Genomic DNA, 1,313 nt, shown 5'->3' with positions numbered 1-1,313 from the left:
TTCTTCCCTAACTGGAGATACAAGCACATCACTTAACTTTGTATTCCTAAATCACTCTAAATTATAGAAATATGCAATGAGGCATGCTTGCTACTTGATGTCTCTCATTTATTTGTAATTCTATACTGTATATCTTTCATTCTATACTGTATATCTGTCTTCTTGAATAAGTAAGGCAAGCCTCTTTTGTCCTCTTCCCTCCTCTCTCAGTTCTCTGTTTTCCTTTCCTTCATTCTCCCGCTTAATTCAACACAATTAATTTGAATAAACTATATCTCTCGTTCTCCCTGCTCTCTATTCCTCTCTCTCTTTCCCTCTCCTTCCATCCTTCTCTCTCCTCCCCTGTCCATGTCTCTCTTGCTCGATCTACCTGCTGAAGAGCTTCATGAAGCTCTGGAAACCATCCTCTCCAAAGAAGTCAAAGGAGCCCTGTGAGGTGCCCAGGTGGACCAGCAGCAGCACCAGGAGAACCAGGAGCAGCAGGGGCACCAGGAGGTTCCAGCCGGCCGCCAGGATGTTGTACCACTTGGCCTTGTCCGAACACTCCTGGGCCTCCTGCAGGTTCCCATTGGTCTTCTGATCTCTGGCCTGAAACCAAGAGGGGTGATGGGGAGAATCAAGGAAGAGTCTGGTTTACTCTACATATGTTGTTTTATGTAACTAAAGGGCAACCGTGTGTTGGATAGATTTGAGTAGATCCATACTATCTATTTGCTACATATCTTTTAGCTCATTCCAGCAGTCTCTGTTCTGAAAGTGTTATGAAGGTCTTATGACAAATAATAGAGGTTATTCCTCTACATGACAGGTCATGACATCAGAAGGCAATGGCCATTGGGGCCAGTTAGATTATTTGGTAAATTATGTGGAAATTATACAGGGTTAACAAAATCAAATGCACCTCAAGTATTTGACAGTACATTGGCCGATGCCTGGCCGGTGGACATCTCACTGACCCAGACCCGATAGCTCTGGGTGGCCCAGATGTACTACTCCTATGCACTCTTTGATGTTCTATGAGCACTTGCCTATTAGGAAGATGCCAATTACACCATTTTTAAACCTCCACACACAGTCATACTGGCGGTAACCATCTCTAATTTGCACGGCTTCTGAGCTGCATGTGCTCTTTATCCACATCAATGAAGTATATATCTAAAAGCAGATTGTATACACCCTCTGTGGTAAGATGCTGACTAAGGCATAACTGAAATACACAAACCTCCCTCTTTGCAGTGGACATTTATACCCTCACTTAGGCACATACAATAGAAGGGCCTGCATCCTGCATTTTATTTCAAGAGTTCTGAGTC

At 43.6% G+C, this 1,313-nt stretch overlaps 1 protein-coding gene across 1 annotated transcript in view; it reads right to left on the bottom strand.

Moving 5' to 3' along the window:
* Window positions 1-366: 366 nt before the first annotated feature.
* The window catches only part of ifitm5 (interferon induced transmembrane protein 5), a gene marked incomplete at both ends in the record, with an annotated part of 4,501 nt that continues 3,554 nt past the window's right edge, over window positions 367-1,313 (bottom strand). Inside the window, one exon of the mRNA XM_084452946.1 lies at window positions 367-588. Coding sequence (XP_084309072.1) covers window positions 367-588 — 222 coding nt within the window. The remainder of the gene's footprint in view (window positions 589-1,313) is intronic.

The sequence above is a fragment of the Borostomias antarcticus genome (assembly GCF_949987555.1).
Source record: "Borostomias antarcticus genome assembly, chromosome: 18".
Lineage (NCBI taxonomy): Eukaryota > Metazoa > Chordata > Actinopteri > Stomiiformes > Stomiidae > Borostomias > Borostomias antarcticus.
This window is presented reverse-complemented; position numbering and strand designations above follow the sequence as displayed.